Source organism: Populus euphratica, unplaced genomic scaffold (genome assembly GCF_000495115.2).
Source record: "Populus euphratica unplaced genomic scaffold, PopEup_1.0 scaffold35.1, whole genome shotgun sequence".
Classification (NCBI taxonomy): Eukaryota; Viridiplantae; Streptophyta; class Magnoliopsida; order Malpighiales; family Salicaceae; genus Populus; species Populus euphratica.
The window spans coordinates 2,332,505-2,354,228 of record NW_011499860.1 but is presented as its reverse complement, the minus strand read 5'-3'; the positions used below and the strand labels follow the sequence as shown (position 1 = coordinate 2,354,228).

Sequence of the window (21,724 nt, the reverse complement as noted above, 5' to 3'; positions counted from 1 at the left end):
TTTCCAACTAAAACTGAAATAAGTAGACATGGCAACTTCATCCAAATCTGCTACAAAACCATAAAATGGCAGATACAACTCCCCCTTCCACTAGCTACAACTCATTTCCTCCTAATTTAAGGAAACAAGAGAAGCCTTGGTTCACACACACACACACACTACAAATTTCTATAATCAACAAGCAGACACGAAAAGGGCTCACAGGATTTTTATTAACTACAAGCCAAGATGAAATTTTATTTGAAAGCAATAGTAACACACCATTCATTAAGTTAAATGGATGACTGCTAAGGCATTAAACACTTGCTAGGACCCTCCATCTCTCAGATTCAATCAGGAAGAGATAGCCTGCAAGAATTTTGGATTTGCATTATATAAAAATCAACAGTCAGAAATCAAAACCATTACGATAGTTGGAAGAACTTTATTTGCATGGGAATGAGTGTAACATGCCAACCCTAGTTTGAGAAAGGCACAAGAGCTGTCACAGTCCTGGCGAGGATCAACTGAGCCCATACTGCTGATATTGGTCACCAAAGAATCTGAGGACTGGCCTGGTTCGAGCAAATGCCCTTGTCCTGCTAACAAACTCATCACCTGCCATGTAAAAAGTGAAGTCAAAATTGAGAGCGTGCAACAAGAACGGACTGCAAATCCGTCAGAGATCTCGTAGTCTCACTTGCTGCTTCAATCGCTGGTTCTCTTCTACTAATTGCTCCCCCTACAAATTAACCAAAACTAATATGAAATTGAACAGAGTGACCGTTGTAATCATTTGTTTACGCATGGTAATAATATCAGTTCATGCACATCATATATATGGCTGTGCTTAATGTTTTTGATTCAGGATAAAGTTTTGAAGCTTCGAATCTTTGCCTAAAAATGTTCGGAGTAAGGAATGTGACCTTGATCTTGAGAACATCGATCTCATTTATAACTTTATCCCCCTGAATCAAATAGAAGTTTAAACGTGTTAGGTATTGTACAAAGTTTTCAGCCTATCTACTGAATTAAGACAAGAAATGACTGCACAAACCTTCTCTTCCACGAGGCGACGCAAGCTTCCTTCGATTATTTTTTCTAATTTCAGTAGTTCTTCCAAGTCCAATCCTTGGAGGTCTTCTCCCCTCATGTGTCTGTCATCAATGGATCATTTTATGTCTCAGCATTGCAAATACGAATGTTTATCTATGGTATCAACCATTATTAATCATGTAATTTACCTCAGTTCACGGTTTTGCTTTGCTATTTCTTTGATCAGCATGGCATGCACACCACCATCAAGCTAAAAGGACAAAAGAATATTGCCTTTTGTTAATGCATAAACATGTTATCTTATATAATTTAATAAAGTTAGATTCTTGCAACAAAATCATTATCTTCTCCATCTCCAACTTAATTTAAAGTTTTTGAAACAAATTATTTTCAGAAAAATAGGTTTTTAGACATAGTTTTTGGACACATTTGAGATCTAGTTAAAAGTGAAATGCATCCATTTTTTGAACTTTGTTGAGAACTTTTCTTCAACATGAGAATTATAATATAAAATACTAAAATGTCTAAAACTAATTAAAGGTAAATAAGAAACTGATTTCAAATAACCCTTGGTAGAGTTCACAATACACCAAAATCCAACTATAAAACTTTGTCTCACATTGAGAAAATAAAAATTATTCTTCTCTTCTAATTAAGGCCTATATATAGGTGTATACAACCTTTATCCCATATTGAAATGGAAGAAACTCTTCTTCTCTTTGAAGACCTCTTGCTTGTTTATGAAAAATCAACAAAAAAAGTATTCATTCTAAATTATCTTCCTTTACTTTCATCTTTTGCGGTCATTTTAGTTTTCATGTTTTATATAGAGAGAAAGAGAGTCACTTTTCTTAAGTTTGCTTAAGTTTAATGTTAAAATCGCAGCAACACTAAGTAATATGATTGTAGAATCCTAGAAGAAGATTTACATCTACTACATGCACCAATTGATAGGAAAAATTCATCTTAAAGACAAATGAAGACAAATGGTACAACTCTAGCAACAATCACCTCTTTCTGTTGTATCATGTAATTAAAGCTTCAACAAATATGTGAAATTTAATTTGTTAATGATTGAAGTCTTTAATATCTTTTACTAAATTTCTTTGTAGTTTGTGACTTGTTATTTGATCTAAATTTTAGGTTTAATTATTAATCAGGTTTAGTTAAATAAATTTAGTTTTATTTATCTTTGTGAAAATGGATTAAACTTTCTTTGATTATTAAATCCAACAATCTTAAGACATTTTAAAATTTAATTATTTTATAGAGTATTTTTTTTGAGTAATTATTATTATTATTACTACTACTATATAAAACAAAATAACCCTATTTATGACACATGTATGTTGCTCCACGATATTAATTTTGTTTAAAATCATTTATTAGTTACATATTACAAAACTATACAATATGAGTTCTATTATTTATTTTTTAACAAATAACCAAAGTTTTTGAAATGTTGCTTTCTCCCATAAAAAAGAAAAGAGAAAGGAAAAAAGGTTAAAGCAAGACTAGTCAATTGCCCAAGTAGCTTCTAGTTTTTCAAAATATTACTTTAGTAATAGTAAATGTTGTTTCAACAAGCAAAATTCTATTATCATATTTTATGGTGCACGGTTAGAAATTTGAGAACAGTATTTCAGTAAAGAGGATTCCATCATCACCTTATTTGACACATGGTGTGAAACTTGAGAAATTCAAAAGTGTGAGTTTTAAAATATAGCAACAAAAGATGCTCTTCATTCTTACCACCTTGAAGTTATTAAAAGTTCTTGATTGAAGATGCATCAAAGCTTTGAGTGATGAATATGACCCTACTATTAAGACAATTGTTGTTGATGCATGGACGGACAACAATAACAATTTCATGTGTAAGAATAACATTTTGAATAGCTTGGACAATTTACTATATGAGGCGTATAGTTTAATAAATAGTGCAATGCTTTTGATTGAAAATAAAAGGCTAAAGATGCCAACGTGAAAAGTTTTGAGTCGACAATATACTAGTTGATGTCTTCACTTTTGGTGAAGTAGTTATGTCTTGGAATTTCCCTAAGCAAATGTTCATCACAAGATTTATGATAAAATCAGAGTTTATTATTTTTGATAAAACTAATGTATAAGTTAAGTGGCTTTGGATAAAATAAAATAAAAAATTATACTTCTCTTCAACAATAAAAATAGACATATTTAAGTGAAAGAAAAGATAGGGAAAATGATTTTATAGAAAATAATTAAAAAGAAAAGGAAAAACAAGTTATAACAAAATCTAGCCATGCAATTAGGATTTGACTTATCAATCCAACATTAATCAGCAAGGATAAAAAATTATTGTTTATCCTTTATTCATTTCTTCCATTTATATGAACATCAATCTTTATATCGGTATAAATTCAAAAACTCGATAAGCTACAATAAAAAAAACTAATTACCTGTTTCTCAAGAGATGGTTGATCGAGCGTGTTGATGTTCTTTGGATGCAGATTGCGCCTTTCAATCACTTGCCCCATGCTTCAAGAACAAAAGCAAGGCCAAGTCATTTCCTGAATTATTGGTGATGAAGAACAGGTAAAAACTAGCTAATAGTAACATTGGTAGAAAATTTAATTGCTAGCCACTAGGATTTTTCCGAGTATGATTTCAAAAAAACACCCTCTCTTGTCTAAATAGAAAGAATTTCTTTTTTCAATGATAAATAGATCATTATCAATAGGAAAGTAACTATCTCCTATAAATAAAATCCCAGATGATGCACAAACCAATGGCGCTAAGCACCCTGGCTTGAAGGAGTCATAATGGTTAGGGCAAGGTGACTTGATGAGGTGAGTACTAAAAGAAGCATTGACCTCTGCTATTTCGCGCTAATTCCAACGTGACTTGGTGTTAATGATGCGTGTGGGTCCATACGGACCATGATCCATCCTCTCCACAGATGTTTTAACAAAACGCAAAACAGAAAAGTTCCATCCTACACCCTCGAGAGATAAAGACTGTTACTGATATTATAAATCAACAGATAAAGAATCACTATCTGATGGGCGATGATGAAAGGCCTTTTTCTTCAAATAGTGGCTGAGTTTGATAGCAACCGTCCGATATCTTAACAACCCCCACCTGTTCATAGATACGATACGGGGAAATGTTTTCATGGACCCCCAGAACTGCAAACAACCGTCCAAATCCTTCAATGGGTTGAGTTAGGACTCGAGTTTTAAGACTCATTTATAAATAAAACTGTTTTGTTTACAGATACATTACAGTTATAATTATAATTATTATATAAAAAAATATATAATGATCATACATAATTTAATTTGTTATTCATTATTATTTATTTATTTTGTAAGCATAGAGTGAAAAGAAGGCTCACCAAGATCCCATAAAACAACCAGTTTGGAGAGAAAAGACGAAAAATTTGCTGCTTCTACATATTCCAGCAGCAAACTACCAATCTTGGAAAGAAGGTCTGCCTAGAAACTTGACAAATCCAAAAGGGCAGACAAAGTCCAAACAAAAAATGAAGAAGATAGACATGGTGTCAAGTCCAACAGAGACTGCTTGAAAGCCACGGTAAAACCAGAAATGCAGCAGCAGGAAATGAAGGATACAGAGAGCAAGATTAGCTAGTCTAGGTTAGAAAAAGCAAAGCAGGATAGATAACTGAAAACAGACTAAACGATAACAAATATCAGTAGCAAAATAGCCTGCAAATAAGTTTATCTCTTACTATATTATATTTTGCCATAAGATTCTAAAAATATATTTTAAAAGTTTTAGTTATCCTTTGTATCTTAGAAAAGAACTTCACCGCAAGTTTTATTATTTAACCCCTTTTTCATTTTGTTTTAGATTTCTTCTTAAATATTTTTTAGAATTTGTTTTAAGATATTGAAAGTCTATTATTGTTAACTGGTATAATTCTTAGAAATGGTTTAGAGCACCTTGTTATGCTAATTATAATTCAGATTTTTATTTTTAAAAATACAAGATGTATAAATATGAAGAACAATTTTCTACTTTTATGATCATAATTTCATTCGAATATAATCAATATTTAATAGTTATATAAGAAGAAAAATAGCTTGCAGTTACAAACTATTTTACAAGCGAGAGAAATGAGGATTTTAAAAAAAATATTTCAAAATGTTTTTAAGAATACTAAAAGAAAAAAATTAATTAAATGATACTTTTTTAAATAAGTTAAAAGAGTAATATAGATAACACAATTAAATATATACTATAGAAATAAACTTATACATCTTCACAGATTATAACATTTCTAATCGATAATTTATCTTTCAAAACAAAACTTATATAAACTTTTTCTTTAGTTGTTACATTATTATATTTTTCAATCAGCAATTACTGAATGGTAGATGGATTCAAGATTTTATGATTAAAACTTCATTTCTTCTAAAAAGAATAAAAAATTAGGTTATAATATTTGTAACTTGTTATTTACTAGAAATTTTTATTCAAATGAAAAGGGATATTTGTGAGGTTTTTTTTTTATATATATATAATCATTGATATTATTAAAAAAAAATGGCTATTTAGACCGTAGCAATAAAAAGAAGATGAGGAAACTTACATTGAGATATGAAAAAGAAAAATAGACAAAACAAATCAAAACATTTGTAAATCCTATGCTAATTTGTCCAAAACTTAATGTCATTTCCATGCATTAGAAGATCAGATCCTGAATATAAAAACTGGTGATTATAGGACTTCAACCAGTAAAAAAATTATAAGTAAAAAAAAAATACTATCAATAAGTTCACATTTAAGGAAGGCAATTTAATCACTCTTGTATTTATGCAAATCAAGAAGAGTATGAAAGAACTTTTATTTTATGAAAGTAAAAGAGATGACAAATAAAAATACCTAACTTGTCATTATGATGCGTGTTGTTTTTTCTCAAAATTTTCTCGATCAACTTTGTCTAATATATGTTAAACATTTTATTTTTTATGACATGTGTACTTTACTCAATGAAAACTAATTACAAAAATAATTAGCATGGAGCTCCAATAAAAGTCCAACTTCACTATATTAAAATATAGGCAATTATAAAGGTTAAGAAATCTCTCTTAAAATTCAACTCCATCAACCTTCATTGCTAGCTATCCAACATACCCTTAGGAAAGTAAATTGTTTGTGTGTGTGTCATGAACATATTTCTAGACACAATTTACAAATGGATAATCACTCCTAATAGCTAAACTAGAAGAGAGCTTGCCAACTCGAAATTCTCAATCAATCTAGGAATGTCTTCACTCCCTAGTTGATTGACTCTTTACCACTTGATTATTGCTAGCTAAGCTACTAGTTCAATTGAAGTTTCATCTCTCTTAATGTAATTTATTTCTATCCATGCATGAAAAAGAAAGAAATTTTATATCAGCTTGCAAAAGAATGATCTTTACATATGTCAATGGGCTAGCAAAGTAATTATGTATGTTGTATTGGTTTTTTTATCTCTTGATTTCTTTTTTTCTCGGTTCATGAAAATGCTTATCTTCCTTCCTAATTAATGTTGGCCTGCTTAGGGAGGTTGATGCTATACTCTACAAGTTATCCTTTTTTTTGTCAGGTTTTAGCACTTGTAATTAAAATTGATTGAGAAAATTAGTACTTAATTTTCTTCCTTAGGGTTTTTCCTCTTTTCTTAAAGTGTTCTTAAGGTGTTTTATTTTCTCTTCTATTCTTGTTTCTTCTCTACTTGCTACCTTTACGGATTTTGCTTTGTGTTGTTTTCTACAAGTTGGTTAATTTCCTGCCGTCTTGGCATGAAGCCTTGGCTTATAAAGGAATAAAAAACATGCTTTAAATGTTTTACACCACTTGTTTCCTTTAGGTAGGTAGAAAATGTTTTTCTTTTCCATTGTTTAGGTGAAATTTTGTGAAACATGCATGAGAGTAATCTTTAACTCTAAAGACCTTACCAATGAAATGCTTTTTTTTTTAATAGGAAACACTAAAATGCTGATTAAATAAGCTCTAATTCATTTTAATTTTTTTGGTGTAACTCAGCACTATATCGGAGGCATTATACAAGAAGTTAGAGAATTTTTAAAAATGATTTACAAACAAATGTTTTATATTAAAATCTCATAGAAACTAATATATGTTAAATGGTGAGTGATAAAATATATGGTCCACGAAAGATAGATAAATTATTGATCCTTTATAAGAAAAAATATCTAAATTTTATATAAAACGTTTGTTTATAGCATTACTCTTTCTAAACTGTCCCCAACGTTTTAATGTAATTAGGAGCAGCACTTCACTCATTAATAACATTAATTATGAAATAGTGAGCAGGATTAGAAGCATTGGCAAGTGTCACCTTAACGAAATTCTTTCCTCTCCTCGAAAGATCCTTCAAATTAAATCATTCGGCACAACTATTTTCTATATTTTTTCAATAGCAACAAAGTCAAAAGGGAAAGAAAAGGAAGTGCTTTAATTTTAACCAGAAAACAAAAGGGAAATTGGTGTTAGACTATTAAATTAAACAATATTGTAGGAAAAGAAAACGAGAAATGGCACCAATGGTTGAACTTGCAATTGAGACCAATGGTCTACTGGTTCCCATTGAAGCTGAAAAGGAACAAGGACCTCAGCATACCCCATGTTTGGACATGTATAAAGTAATATATGTATAATATGAGTTCAAATGAATTTAATGTAGTTGGAGAAATGTCAAGCTTGAAATTGGTAAGTGATTAATTTTCGATGACTTGAAAGTTTAGCGAGAAAGTGACACTTATCTAGCCTAATTAAGATTCATCATACAACTTTTCCTATAATTAGAGCATAATCTCATTACCTGTGAAATCGCAATCAGTGGTTAAGAGCAAGTAGGATTAAAGTTAGGTTCCCGCAACCCAATGAGGAGGTGAAAGGAAAAGGAGATGAAAAGGCAGTGTTTATGGCTGATGTTAAAATCCTCACTTCTCCCCTATCATATTTAAGTTATAAAAGCAAGCAAGTAAAAAAGAAAAACAAGAAGAAGAAGAAGAAGCGACGGCTCCTCAATATCCAATACCAGTTCGATTAATATCTACTAATAATCAAATTCTCATTTTGCCATATTATCAATCTGTGCTTTAACAATCGTATCATTCATATGGATTTGTCTTTTGTTGATGAAATTAACAATGAAGGAAGTAAAACAGACATAATTATATTGATAAACGTGGAAAAGATATCAACAAATGTAAGAAAATTTGGAAGCCTCGTACAGAGACAGAAAGTTTGGAGTGCTTGACAAGGGTAAAACTAGAGGAAGACTGGATATTGATGCTAAGAGAAATAGAAAAGGCTCGTGTATGATGTAAACCTGCTCCAACAAACCCATTTACCATATCTATCATTAAACATTTACAATCACGTAGTAGAAAGAAATTGATCCTCGATATTGATAAATATTTTTCACACTAATAGATAGATATATATGGGACATTATTGTTTTTGTAGTTCATCATATATTAGACATTGAAGCTATGTGTTGATTCATCCAATAACAATGTTAGAGGTAATAAGTGCCTATTAGTGTTTTGCAAATCCAACCCCGTGATAAGATTTTGATCTTCTTCCCTCCAAATCTTTCATGTAATGGAGGTTGTATATGTTACCCTAGCACAAGATATCTTTTATCTCCAAAGTTTTATATATATATATATAAAAAAAAAAAAAAACACTAGTACTGGTTTCTAGCTATGACTATTGATATACTGGAAGATTAAATACAATTAATTAGTACAAATCAGGCAATTATATCAATATAGTACTAAACAAAGACAGTGAAGAGACTTTTTTTTTTCCACATAAAAACTATATATATGCTGCAAGTCACTTCAGACGGCAGCACTATTAGCTCATACATCATTATACGATATGAGTAGTTGTAATCAATCTCTTTATCAAAGAATTCATATAGGTGGTACTATATTAGCTTAGGGGTAGTGAAGTTTCAGGATTTTCCCTTTAATTTTCTGGAAAAAGAAGGCCTTATTTGATTCAGTCGTCTATGCCCTATATTTTATGAGCACATCCTCATAGTAAAATGTGGTTTCTGGGTGTCTAGAGGATAGCAAGAGCAACTTAATGACACATGGAAAACATCGTCGTTTTTTTGTTAAGAAGGAAACACAGTAACTATACATATATATAAAACAATTAAGACATTAAACCATAAATTACTCAAGTTTCATACAAAGGTGGCATTAAGAGGAGCCATAAGTTGACGTGTCAATAATCCTTGAAAATGATTCGAACTTGCAATAAATGGCTGCAACTGACATCAAAACATTCATATCATCAGTGCCAATCTCTCCTTTTACCTCGAGAAATATTATTTCGCTCACAGATATCAAAAGATTCTATTGTACACCCATTTCAGCCATTCTCTTCTTTTTTCAATTTTGTTGGGTTCAGAAGCAACCATAGTTAATGAATCCTAGGTTGATCAATGAGATCACAGATGACAAAATAAAGAAGGAAAATAAAAAGAAAATGAAAAGGAGAAGAACCTTGAGTTTGAGTACTCAAAAAGCTTGCCAGTTGCAGAAAACACCATCAGCGCAATCTCAGCATCACATAGAGTTGAGAGCTCATAAGCTTTCTTGAAAAGCCCTCTTCTCCTCTTTGAGAAAGTAACTTGCCTTGCAGCTGTGTTGTCTATCTTCTTGATCTGGATTTTCTTCCGAGTCATCTTCACCAAGTAAAAAAACTTCAACTCACCCTTCATGCAAAATCAACCAAGATAAGTCATCACATATATAATGATCAAAATAGAATCCCTAAGAGACGGAGAGAGACCGAGCACAAAAACCACAGACCCTTTGTTACATGCTCTTTAATAGAGGACAATATCAATGTTTACAGACAAAAAAATCAATACCCTTTACATAAAATGAGAAAAAAGCATGCATCCTGCATACTTAACAAGTATATTTACAGGGAAAGAAAATGTTTTCTGACTGGCATATACGCACACATGTCTTACATATTTTCAAAGACTTGAACAGAAAAAGGAGGAGAAGAAAGAGTGATGAATTTGACGAAATAAAGAAATCTGGATCACTCCCTTACCGAAAGAAGTCCTTTCATAAGGAAGAATATATCAATTGAAGATCTGGAGTTACGTCAATGTAAAATAGTGGATCTTGATTGCAAGAAATCAAGGAGGGATCTTAGGTCACAGAAAATCAACCCACAAGAAAGAGAGAGAGATAAAGGTGTAATTATAACACAGAGAGGAAAATTAATTGAAGAAAGCAAGTGTCTACTGACTGCTTCAAATCATGAAAAAATTATCTTGCTTCAATAAAAGTGGAAACAAATTATAATAAAAAGAAAATGAAGAAAAAATCAGGTACACCAGTAAGAGAATATTTCTGTAAATAGAAATGTATAGAATCCCCCTCTGTGATAAAGTTAAGGAAAGAAAATTAGGTAAAAAAATAATAATAAGAGCCGCAAAGAGCGAACTTTTGCCAAATCAAGCCAAGAATCTTGAACTGAGTACGAAAGACGACGACGACGACGACAATAATAAACAGCACATAATCTATAACAACCCTAGCTAAAACTTTAAAACATGAAAGGTAATGTTAAAAGAATCAAGGTGGTGAAGTAGAGAAACCTACCAATAATTCAAGCTGTCATTGAGCTTCGCAAGAAGGGTATGGGCTTGCAAGGATTGGTCAGAAGTCCTTTGTTTCAGTTCTTCTTAACTATTTCTATCTTGTCTTTTTCTGGTACTGTGCACCACAGAAAATCGACGTCAATTCCCTACAACAATGATGTCTACAGTGAGACAAGAGATTTTTGTAGTAATTATTTAAAATTATAAAAATATTTTAAAACAAATAAAAAAATTAGAATTTTTCCTAAAATATTTTTAAAATACAAATATAAATAAGCTCTAGATTATTAAAAAAGATAGCATGAGTTGTTTGAGTTTTTGAAGGAACTCATGTTTTATAATTTTTTAAAAAAATATTTTTTTATATTTTTAATTATTTTAATGGGTTAATATAAAAATTAATTTTATAAAAATACATTTTGATGGATTAATATAAAAATTAATTTTATAAAAATACAATAATTACATATATTTTTAATTAAAAAACATATTAAAAAATAATTAATATCACAATTTTAAATATTTTATTAACCTAGTTTGTAGGAAAATGAAAGATTCATTCTGCAGCCAAGCAAGAAGTCACCGTGTGCAATTTTCTCCAATTTGTTAATTTTTTCTTCTCTTAAAAAAGAATGTTTGGAGATATTGTCTATGACATAAAAGGCGTTATTTTTTTTTATTGTAAACATCTTTATTCTTTCTCCTTTCACATTTCATATTTCATTGTATATTATAATAATAAGATTTTAAAAAAATTAATTTGTTTTATAATTTTTTTATTTGAACAATTAAACTCTTTTAAACCCAAAATTAAAACCCAATTACATATTTTTATAGAAGTAAGGATTGAATTAAAAAACAGAGCACTAAAGTAAAAAACATGAGTAATATAAATAATAACTTTGAAAGTTATTTTAAAATTTTATTTTCATTCCTCATCTTTATTTTAAAAACATATATTTTAATACCAAAATTTAATTTTTTTTAGTCATTTTTTTTTGTGAAAAAAAGAAAAAAAATTGCTAGATTCCAGTTTAAAGAGAAAATATTATTGTTTGGGAAGATTTAAATTTCTAAAACATCTATTTTTTATATTAAAATGTTTTATATGATGAGGAGAGTTAAAATTATATATTTTTTTTTACCTTAAAAACACTTATAAAAACATGTCTAAGCTAGGAAAGTTTTTGAATTTCGAGTTGATTTTGGATCTTAGGTGGTATTTTGCATTTTTTAAGACTATTGATTAGTTTAACAAGATTCATAAGGTATTTTCTAGGTGTTTTTAGTTAAAATAGGTTAAAAATAGATTTTTAGATTAAAAAACCTTATTTTTTTTGTCATATCTATGAGCGGATTTTGAAATTAATAAATAACACATCATTTTTTTTTTACAAAGAATAGGCCACTCCAGCCATATCTATGGGCGGATTTTGAAATTAATAAATAACATCGTTTTTTTTTACAAAGAATAGGCCACTCCATTTACTTTGGAAAAAAATATTGGCGCATGGAGCCTTTCTCTATAGGCTTGGCTTACCAGGCTCGTAAAGCATAACCTTATTAAAAAAATTTTATTTTTTATTTGTAATTTTTTTTATTTTTTTATATATATTTTTTAAAATAATTTTTGCATTTGAGTTTCGATTAATACACTTATGTGCTTTGTTTTTGGAATATTTAGCCCTTTTGAAATAATAATTATCTTTTTAATTATATAGAATGTGTTTAATTTTTTATGATTTTTTTTGAGGTTAGTGTAATTTATCTATAATTTGTTTTATATTTTATATAGATTAAACTTATTTTTTTAAAATTAATTTTTTTACAAAAATTTTAACATGTGCATCCTTGGAAATTATTTTTTTTATTTTATTAAATAAATTTTACGTGTGTGTCAATTTCTGTTATATATTTATTTTGATAAATAAATTTATTAAAAATAATCATGTAAATGATCCATATTACGATATTAAATATCTTGACGTATATTTATTGTTTAAATTTTCCAGTTTTTTTCATTAATAATTTTGTTATTTATATAAAATATTATTGATTTATTTGATTAAATATCTATATAAAGTTTTTTAATTATATTTTGATTTAAAAAAAATCTACATACCAAGGAGAAAATTTTATAATCTACCACGGTAAGCAGATCAAATAGCTAATATTAATTATTAGTTGCGGTCATTTTTTATTTTTTCGAGTGAGATTACAAAGTTGTCATGAAAGTAAGAGAGTATATTTATTTTTATGTTTAAAAATAATTTTAATTTATTTATAATTTTAAATTATTTTGATGTCTTGATTTTAAAAATAAATTTGAAAAATAAAAAAAAATATATAGTTTTAAAAATCTTAAAAGCTAGGAAATATTATTTTTAAAAATCTTAAAAGCTAGGAAATATTTTTCTATTTATTTTTTATTTTTTAACCTTGAAGTTTGTTTTGTATGGTGAGATTTTCTTTCCGTACAGATAACCATGCTGCAGTCTAGTGGATAGCCGTTGTACCCTCGTACCAATGTTGTCTCTCCAGCTCATCGCTACCGACAGGTCAGTACAAGGTAATTGTGACCATAGCTAAAAGGAGTGGAACACGTCATTTTATCTTTTTACGCAACAAGACGACAATATACTGTTAAAAAAACACAAAATACTCCACAGCCACGCATATAGATAAAGAGAAGACATTAAAATTGGTGGGCTCTCATGGCAATTAAGTAAACCCCACGCATTCACAAGCCCATTGAACCATGCTTGTGGGTGGAATCATGATTAATTTTAAAATTTTTTTTTTTAATTTGAAAATATATTAAAAAATATTTTTTATTTTTTTAAAAAATATTTTTAATATTAAAATATTAAAATAATTATAATACATCAAAAATTAATTTTTTAAAAATATTAATTTAAAAAAATTAATTTTTTAAAAATATTAATTTAAAAAAAATAATTTTTTTTCAAAAACATTTATAAAATGCAAAACAAACAAACTATTCAAAAACATTTATAAAATGCAAAACAAACAAACTATAAAAATATTAAAAACACTGTGAAAATATCTTGATTCATTTTGTTTTTATAAATTATTCGAGGTGATTTTATTTTTTTTAAAAGGTTTATTAGTTATTTTAGAATTGAAGCAATTAGAGACAGCTTGGTTTTTCAATTTCTTTGCACCATATAATTATTTAATTTATTTTAAAAAAACTTATTTAACTTGAATCTAATTTTTTTTTTATATTTTAATTTTTGCATCACAAAATGATCATGCTGCTCTTAAAATTAAAAATTTATTAACTTGACTTCAGGGGGCTTATTTATACTTTCATTTTGTTTTTTTTTTGTGTGTGATTATTCTGTGGTCTTAATGAAAATTTATGTTTTATTAAATAAACAAAAAATGTTGATGACACATGCCTGAAATGCACCAGCAAGCAAGTCTCACTACTGTGTTTAAATGGCATATGTGGCAGCTTATTACCATAAAAAACAGCAGCATTCCATGGTTTTTCTTATTCATCATGGGAATTACCTCCCTAGATGGCACGTGTGGCATGATTTCCACTTGTTTGGTGTCGATTTGTTTTTATTTTTTATTTTTTTTCTCTTTTTTGATTTCTATACCTAAATTTCATGAAAGCTTTTTAATTTGTTTTTTCTTTGGATTTGGTCTATATTCTTTCAATTGATATTCTTTTATTTTAATTATTTTATAGATTTAAATTCTATTTTTAATTTTATCATCCTTTATTTTTTTAATTTTTCATATTTGATCATCATTTTTATTTATTTAAATTGATAATTATTTATTGAAATTATTTTATATAATTATAATTTATTTTTAATTTCTTTCTTTTTTAATTTTCTAACCAATTTTTCAGTTATGACCTCCATTTTTTTATTACTAGTTATTTTATTTGAAATCATTTTTAATGAACTTATATATAAAACACATTTTTAATATTAAATAAAAGGCAATTCTTTTTTTTTTTTTATTTTTTTCTATTAAAATGATTAAATTTTAATGTGATAAAATACAAACTTTCTTATTTCATTTCTTTTTTTATCGGAGTAGAGGCAAGGCTCATTCTAATAACGAGAGAAAAAAAAAGTTGGTGATGATTTTAGTCATCAAAACAATTGATTTTTTTTATCAAATAATTCTATATAATAAAAAAAGTTTAAATTATATATTTTTTTTACCTTGAAAGTACCAAAAAAAATAAAAACAAATCTAAACTTATGAATATTTTTTCTTTTGAATTGATTTTAGGTTTACGGGTGGTTTTATTTTTGTGTTTTTTAAATTTATGAATTGATTTAACAAAATTCTAAAAGTTTTTTCTTGATGTTTTTAGGTTGAAAATAAATTCTTTAATGAAATAATAGAAATTTTATTTTTCAGTTACCACAATAACTAAAATTAAAAAATTCTAGACGGTGCATCATTGATAGAGACATGTCTAAATATATATAGTTTTTTTATCAAAATTTTCTAGATTAACTTTGTCTAATATATGTGAAATATCCTTTTTTTTTCTTGTCCTGTATACTTAATGAATAGTATGGAGCTTCTTTAAATACATGATTGAAAATTATCTTTGATTATTACTAGATATTATACGAAAATAACTTTTTGTAGAGAATTTCTGAAAATGATTCAAACAAATATTTCGTAGTAAAATTTCATATAAACAAATAACTTTTTAAAATATCCCACCTTTTCAATTTATCAGGAGGGGTCAGCACTTTGCTCATTTATAACATTTTGATATACCGAATACGAATTTGACGCATTGACAAGTGTCCTAATAATTGCTTTCAATGACTCTTACTGTTTTATTTTTTATTTAAAAATATATTGAAATGATATTTTTTATTTTTTAAAATACATTTTTAACATTAAAACAATTTAAAATTATAAAACAAAATTATTTTTTAAAAGAATATTCAACAAAAAAAACTTTCCAAACACAAAATTAAATAAGCAATCCAAGTATAACAACTATTTTCTGATACTTCACCAGTAGTATAACAAAGGCAAAAGGCGAATAAGCATGTAGCTACGATGTACACATTAGTTTCCCATTGAAGCTGAAAAGAAACAAGAACCTCAGCGTACCCTATGTTTTGACATGCAGAATGATATATTGTAGTAAATAATAAATGGATTTGATTTCAAATAAAACATTGTTAAAGAAATGTCAAACTTGAGATTTGAAGCTGAGAGATTAATTCTCAATTAATGGCAATTATCTAGCCTATTTAAGATTCATCCTATAATTTTTCCAAAAATTAGAACATAATCTTACCTGTGAAATCGCAATTAATGGCTAGCAGTTGGTAGGATTAAAGTTGGTTTCCCGCAACCCAATGATGGGTGTGTGTGAACCCAGTATTAACGATAGGAAAAGGAGAAGACAAGGGAGTTTAAGGCTGATGTGTTAAAAACCTCACTTCTCCCCTATCAAGTAATGCATCCAATACTGAAAAAGCCAGCCAGCCATGAGGAGGAGGAGGAAGTGCAAGCAAGCGATCGCTCCACAATCCAATACCAGTTCGATTAATATCTACTACTAATCAAATTAAAAAATATAAATATATCTACTATTAATCAAATTCTCATTTTGTCATATTATCAATCTGTGCTTTAAAAATGGTATCATTCATAGGGAAAATGAATAAATGCAACTGAACAAGAAAGGATTGGTTTTTAAGTGAAGAAAATTCTCATTGTCATTCCTCATAACCAGAGGGCTGGGGAGGTCTAGGATCACATCAAGACCCTAACTTAAAATCCAAATTAACATGGAAGGAAGGGAAGCATTTAATTTTGAAACTAAAATGACATTAGCTTTAGGGGTATTGAAGATTCAGAACTTTCCCTTGAATTTTCTGAAAAATGAAGGCCGTACCTTATTCAGTCTTCTATGCCCTATATTTTATGAGCACATCCTTATAGTAAGTTGTGGTTTCTGGGTGTACAGAGGATAGCAAAAACATCTTCCATAATATCAGTGGCTTTGGTCTCTAATGGCAGAATAAGTACAGGTCGTTTTGTTTTAGAAGGAAATATAGTAACCATACGTATATATAAAACAATGAAGGCATTACACCATAAAATAAGAGGATTTCAACTTACAATCATAATTTTTAAATCTAAAATCCAACCTGATGATCAACCCGATATAATAATTAGATTATGGGTCAGATGGGTTGATCTAGATCAACCCAAAAAACATTATACACAAAAAAAAAACCTATTTGATGACCGTTAGAATTTAAGATCCTTGTTTTATTTCCGATGTACACTCCACGCAAATAGAGAAATAAATTCTCAGGCTTAACCACAAAAAGCTAGAGAGAAATAGGAAGAAAAATCTAGCATTCCCTTCTCTATTTCGAATCTTCGATGACGGATTTACTTTTGTAGAGTACGACTCCACTTTTCTGCTTCCACGGCTCCCTATGTCTTCTTCTTCTTCAACCACCATGCCAACAGGACTCTAGATCGCACATGACGGTTATGTTGCTGAGGGTGAAAGCTTTGATGAACCAAGCCATAAAGAGAGAGTGAAATCCCCGCCCCCCTACCCCCTTATTTCAGCCTTTTTTTATATGTATTGTACTTTCTTTCTTTCTTTTATAATTTTTTGTTTTTGTTCCTGACCACAGAAACACTAGTAGGTTTATTGTGTTTTTCTCTTTAATCTTCCCCACTTTTCGCCCTCAAAATCCTTCCTTTGCAAATGTGCACTATTTTCACCATGAAAGCCCTTAATCCACACCCACAGCCACACCCACACCCACACCCACACCCACACCCACACCCACACCCACACCCACACCCACACCCACACCCACACCCACACCCATGTTCGCATCAATCAAAAACGGATTGCCATCATCACCACAAGATTTGACCTCCCTCCAAACAATCGCTCAACAAACTCATTGCAACACCAACGCATCCATCCACCATACCATGGCGTCTGCCACCATCACCCAACATGCATCTCTACTTTTTTTTGCAATTGATGGCATTGCAGATTGAGGAGTTTAGGTTTTCTGTCTGAATAGTGATGTTTTACTTTTATATATAAAAGCCGGGTCTTATCCAGGTTTATCCGAGTTTTATGGGTCCGAGGTCAACCAGATCATCCAGGTTGACCAAGTTTTTCTAGGCCAAATTCTTAGCTGATTTTTTTAAACTCGGCTTAATTCCAGTTCCAAATTAATCGAATCCTAGATCGACCTGTTAGGCTAAGCCAGATTTTAAAACTATACTTGCAATAACTGGCAGCAACTGACAACAAAACCTTCATATCATCAGAGCCAATTTCTCCCTAAGCTCCTCTCTCCTTTCCCTCGAAAAATATTATTTTGCTCACAAATATCACAAGATTCTATTGTACATCCATTTCATTCATTCTCTTCCTTTTCAATTTTATTGGTTGAAAGGAAACCATAGGTAATGAATGCTAGGATGATCAATGGGATTACAGATGACATAATAAAGTAGGAAATAATAAGAAAATGAAAGAGAGAAGAACCTTGAGTTTAAGAACTCAAAAAGCTTGCCAGTGCAGAAAACACCATGAGAGCAATCTCAGCATCACATAGATTTGAGAGCTCATAAGCTTTCTTGAAAACCCCTCTTCTCCTCTTTGAAGAAGTAACTTGCCTTGCAGCTGTGTTGTATATCTTCTTGATCTGGATTTTCTCTCGAGTTATCTTCACAAAGTAAAAAAACTTCAACTCACCCTTCATGCAAAATCAACCAAGATAATTCATCACATACTACTCAAAATAGAATCCCTATGAGTGAGAGAGACCGAGTACAAAAACCATACACCTATGTTATATGATCATTATTAGAGGACAATACCGATGTTTACAGACAAAAAAATCAATACCCTGTACATAAAATATGAGAAAAAGCATGCATCATACTTCATCAACAAGTATATTTACAAGGAAATCAATTTTTTTTTACTGACATATATGCACACATGTATTACATATTTTCAAAGACATGAACATAAAAAGGAGGAGAAGAAAGAGATGAATTTGACAAAATAAAAAATCAGGATCACTTACCCAAAGAAGTCCTTCCATTAGGAAAAAAATCAACTGAATCAACAAGCAGACATGAATTTTATTGACTACAAGCAGACATGGAAAGTGCTCATATGAATTTTATTAACTACAAGCCAAGATGTAATATATTTTATTTGCAAGGAGTAGTAATACATTATTAATTAAACTGATGACTTCTAAGCCATTAAATATTGCTGGATAACCCTCCATCTTTCGGATTCAATCAGGAAAAGGTAACCTGCAAGAATTTTGAAGTTGCGTAGTATAAATTAACATTATCAGGAATCAGAACATTTAAAATAAATTATTTGTATGAAAATGAGTGTAACAAGCCAACCCTAGTGTAAGAAAAGCACAAGAGCTATCGTTGTCCTGGCGAGGATCAGCTGAGCTCATACTACTGATATTGGTCACTAAGGAATCTGGGGATTCGCCTGGTTCGAGCAAATGCCCTTGTGCTGCTGATAAATTCATCACCTGTCAAATAAAAAAATGAAGTCAAAATTGAGAGTTTGTAACAAGAAGGGACTGAAAATTCGTGAGAGATCTCGTAGTCTCACTTGCTGCTTCAATCGCTGGTTCTCTTCTGCTAATTGCTTCCCCTAAAAATTAACCAAAGATAGTATGAAATTGAATAGAGAGTTACCATTGTGATCATTTGATCAAGTATGGTAATAACATTAGTTCATGCACATCATATATATAGCTGTGTTTAATTTTATTGATTCAGGATTAAGTTCTGAAGCTTAGTTTATAACTTTTACGATTTTTTACACAAATAGCCTGAAAATGTTCGTCGTAAGGAATGTGACCTTGGTCTTGAGAGCATTGATCTCCTTTATACTCTTTTCCTCCTAAAACAAATAGAAGTTGAAGCATATTTGTTAGGTACTGTACAAAGTTTTCAGCATATACATGCAGGAACAACCTATCTACCGAATTAAGACAAGAAAAGACTGCACATACCTTTTCCTCCACCAGTCGACGCAAGCTTCCTTCAATTAATTTTTCTAATTTTTTTAGTTCTTCCACGTTCAATCCTTGCAGGTCTTCTCCCCTCATGTGCCTGTCATCAATGGATCGTTATATGTCTCAGCATTGAAAATAGGAATGTTCATCTATGGTATCAACCATTATTAGTCTTGTAATTTTACCTCAGTTCACGGTTTTTCTCTGCTATTTCTTTGATCAACATGGCATGCACACCACCATCAAGCTAAAAGGACAAAATAATATTGCCTTTGTTAATGCATAAACATACTATCTTATGTAATTTAATAAATTAAGTTCACTTCCTGAAACAAAATCATTATCTTCTATGCCTTCAACTTAATTCAAAAATTTTGAAACAAATTATTGTTCGAAAAAATTATTTTTTGACAAAATTTTCAGACATGTTTGAGATCTAATTAGATGTGAAATTCATCAATTTTTTTGTTATAATCTTTTGAAATATTTTCTTTAACATAAGTACTATAACACTAAATATTAAAATGTTTAAAACCAATTATACGTGAATAAAAAATTGATATCAAATAACACTAGGTAGAGTTGGTAAAATAACAAATAACTTTCTCCCACATTTGAAAAATAGAAACTCCTCCTCGTTGTGTGTATGGTCTTTATCCAACATAATAAAAATAGAAATTCTTCTCTTCCAATGCCTATATGCGTGTGTGTTTATGTTTTTTATCCTACATTAAAAAAAAAACTCTTCTTCTATTTGAAGGCATGCATACACACATACATAGAGAGAGAGAGGTTTTTGCTTGTTTATAAAAGAAGAAGAAAAAGGTATTCCTTCTAAATTATCTTCCTATACTTTCATATTTTATGGTTATTTCATTTTTCAGATGCCGAGAAAGTACGTTGGTTTAGTGTTGAAGTAGCATCAAAACTAAGTAATATAATTGTTAAATTCTAGGAGACAATTTGCATATACTATCTGCACTAATTGATAGGGAACATTTATCTTAAGGGTAAACGGTACAACTATTATAAAAGTCATAACTTTCTATTGTATAGTATAATTATTGCTTCAACAAGTATGTATAATTAGTTAATGCTAATGATATGTGATTGCAAATAAGCTGAGGAGTGATCTAAAAAGGCGAAAAATGACAGGTTTGATTTTCAAGATTGATTTCCATGAAGCCTTAGTCTCCTAGGATTACCTAGATGATATCATGGGTTATATGGGGTTTGGCAGAAAATGGAGAACCATGATTTATGAATGTCTTTCTTCATCAAAACTCTCGGTCATCAATGGATCTCCTTCAAAAGAATTCTCTGTTCAGCGAGGACTGCATCAAGGAGACCCGATTTCCCCTTTTCTGTTTGACATAGCTACTAAGGGCCTCTCCTTCCTCTTTTAAAGGGCATCTAGTGGGAATATTATCAAAGGGTTGCAATTTGCATCAGGAATTTTCGTCAGCCATTTACAATATGCAGATGACACGTTAATATTCATCTCGGCAGATATTGATCAGTTAGTTCAAGTCAAAAGAATTTTAAGATGGTTTGCTTTGACTTCAGGCCTTTATATAAACTTCCATAAAAGCTCCATTATTGGTATCAATGTTGATGATCAGTTGTGCTTGCGCTTGACTACATCTATTTTCTGCATATCAGACTCCCTCCCAAGCAAATATCTTGGCATGCCACTAGGAGCCAATCCATCTCATATCTCTACATGGAAGCTAGTGATAAAGAACTTTTGTAAAAGGCTTCATATGTGGAAAGGGAGATTACTAAGCATGGCTGGTCGTCTATGTCTCATTAAAAGTGTCCTTAATTCCCTACCTATATATTTTATGCTTGTATTCCTACCTATATATTTTATGCTTGTATTCAAGATGCCAAAAGGGGTAAGCAAGCTTCTTTCATCCATCCAAAGACGTTTCTTGTGGTGTGGATGTACCAA

General features: G+C 29.9%; 2 protein-coding genes across 2 annotated transcripts in view; both read right to left on the bottom strand.

Annotated features, from left to right (window-relative positions):
* Nucleotides 1-39: 39 nt before the first annotated feature.
* On the bottom strand, nucleotides 40-10,850 carry LOC105124649 (MADS-box protein JOINTLESS-like). Its single transcript, XM_011024751.1, has 9 exons — nucleotides 10,695-10,850; nucleotides 9,576-9,787; nucleotides 3,471-3,549; nucleotides 1,224-1,285; nucleotides 1,037-1,136; nucleotides 906-947; nucleotides 680-721; nucleotides 458-597; nucleotides 40-348 (listed from the first exon to the last, which is right to left on the bottom strand). The coding sequence occupies exons 2-9, from the start codon at nucleotides 9,755-9,757 to the stop codon at nucleotides 330-332; spliced, it is 666 nt and encodes a 221-aa protein (XP_011023053.1). The 5' UTR covers nucleotides 9,758-9,787; nucleotides 10,695-10,850; the 3' UTR covers nucleotides 40-329.
* LOC105124650 (MADS-box protein JOINTLESS-like) overlaps nucleotides 40-21,724 on the bottom strand; it is a 34,962-nt gene continuing 13,277 nt past the window's right edge. The window contains exons 4-10 of the mRNA XM_011024752.1: nucleotides 19,956-20,017; nucleotides 19,768-19,867; nucleotides 19,614-19,655; nucleotides 19,362-19,403; nucleotides 19,139-19,278; nucleotides 18,973-19,039; nucleotides 40-257 (exon numbers count right to left, since the gene is read on the bottom strand). Coding sequence (XP_011023054.1) covers nucleotides 19,021-19,039; nucleotides 19,139-19,278; nucleotides 19,362-19,403; nucleotides 19,614-19,655; nucleotides 19,768-19,867; nucleotides 19,956-20,017 — 405 coding nt within the window. The 3' untranslated portion in view covers nucleotides 40-257; nucleotides 18,973-19,020. The remainder of the gene's footprint in view (nucleotides 258-18,972; nucleotides 19,040-19,138; nucleotides 19,279-19,361; nucleotides 19,404-19,613; nucleotides 19,656-19,767; nucleotides 19,868-19,955; nucleotides 20,018-21,724) is intronic.